The sequence below is a fragment of the Anneissia japonica genome, unplaced genomic scaffold (genome assembly GCF_011630105.1).
Source record: "Anneissia japonica isolate Jap-2015-1 unplaced genomic scaffold, ASM1163010v1 scaffold1042_len1840_cov204_single, whole genome shotgun sequence".
Lineage (NCBI taxonomy): Eukaryota > Metazoa > Echinodermata > Crinoidea > Comatulida > Comatulidae > Anneissia > Anneissia japonica.
In genome coordinates, this window is record NW_022721621.1 from 1 (window position 1) to 1,840 (window position 1,840).

The window sequence follows — 1,840 nt, forward strand, 5'->3', positions numbered from 1 at the left end:
TCAGTATACATTTGCCATGGTGTTAGACAACTTCTGATGCATGACTTTTTTAATGATTAAAAAACACAAACTGACTAAAAAACACTCCTTACTTGAAATTGAACGCCATCACTTGTAGACATATCGGTTTCTATCATGGAGGTCCCTTCAATCTCAACTGAATCGTCAATTTTAATGTAGAATGGAACCATCAAGTTGACGATGAGGCCATATGCATGAGCACTTGACAGGGTACTGTGCTCAATGGTTGAATTGACAAGCAAAAGATCCCTAAATCAAACACAAGTAATTATTTTGCAAAAACATAGGCAAATAAAAAACTAAAACAAGTTAAAAGCTCTAAATCAGGCTGGCAGGTATTCTGTAATTATTTTAGCATGGAGTCTAATTTCATTACACAACAGTCTATATAAACCAGGCAAGTACCCATGTATTTCCTTCACATACAAGAAATTGCCAAATGTAGTTTGGATATTAAAGAAGTCTCAGTAGGCCTAGGGTCTGATGGGACTTTGAAACATTTGACCATACTTTTAGACAATCATCAAAACAGGTAACCAGCACCTCTAAGTAGGCTCATAATAATGATAACAACATGCTGCCTTCTTAATATACCGATAAATATGACATGAATGATGGATTCTTACCCTGGGTTGAGCTCCATAGGATCATATTCTGGTATATTGAGGGTATAGACAAGATCTGGTGTTTCAACACTAGTAACAATTGCCTTAATCAACTGTGTAATTGTTGTTTGACGATCTTTACTGTAATCAAAACTGACATTAAACTCCAACTCCTGCTCATTTTCCAACAAGTAATAATCGGCCAATTGAATTTCAACATCAATTAGGATTTCATCGTCTCCCTGAATGGCATTCTCATATTGATAGTAATGCGATGTGCCTAAAATATAAGTACAAACAAGATGTATTTTTAGACAAAAGCAGGCCTCTTTTATTATTTGATACTCAAAAACATATTATTACCTGGCATCAATTTCATATATATCAAAAAATATATATAATCAATGAAGTGGTGTTATACAATTCCTAATAAGCAGATGCAGATCCAAAGCTTAATTGTTACTTATTAGCTAAGCACTATTTTGAAGAACTTTCTGAAGGGATCAAGAGCACATGTGCCACTTAAATGTTTTTAATTAGTCGGCATCCTTTGAAAGGCTGTATCATAATAATAATAATACTAGACCCTCTACCAGAGCTTATTGTAAGTTAAATATAGAAACAGTGATGACTTTTTCAAGCTATTCTGCCTATAAATTCAAAAAGGAAGTTTCCCTGACAATGGATCTAAAATTTTAACAACGGAGAATGGTACACTCATTTGGTACATCTCAAATACGTCAAATTAAATCAAATCAATCTTTATTGTCCAAATATAACATAAATGTATACAGGAAATTTGTCTTTAAACACAATCTGAAATAACACAATCAAGTCAGAAAAAAAGAAAAGAAACAAAGGCTTCGAAAAGGCCTATATACCATTGATTAAAGAGTATAAAAATACAATTTGAATTTAAAAAGTTATAATAAAATTTAATAATTAGACATACAAATTCAATAAAAACCAATTAAAATTTACATTCAAAATATACTCTCCCAGTTCAAAAGATAAAAAACAATAAGAAATAAAATTTCAGCAAAGAATGAGCACAATCTAAGTTTGGTAAAATTTCATTATTTATTCAGAACTCTTCTTATAAACCATATTTTGCGCATGCGCTACTTTCAAGTCTGTGTCAGCCCACGGTGGCACGGTCAGCCTGATATCAGCTGCTGTATTCAGAGCCCTTGTATGGGCCTTGTATTTGAATC

At 32.6% G+C, this 1,840-nt stretch overlaps 1 protein-coding gene across 1 annotated transcript; it reads right to left on the reverse strand.

Annotated features, from left to right (window-relative positions):
- Positions 1-75: 75 nt before the first annotated feature.
- Positions 76-954, reverse strand: LOC117111600 (the record flags this gene model as incomplete). Its single annotated transcript, XM_033254546.1, has 2 exons — positions 76-270; positions 648-954. Coding segments are annotated over 2 exons (502 nt in total), but the record flags the coding sequence as incomplete, so codon positions are not given.
- Between the last annotated feature and the right edge of the window lie 886 nt (positions 955-1,840).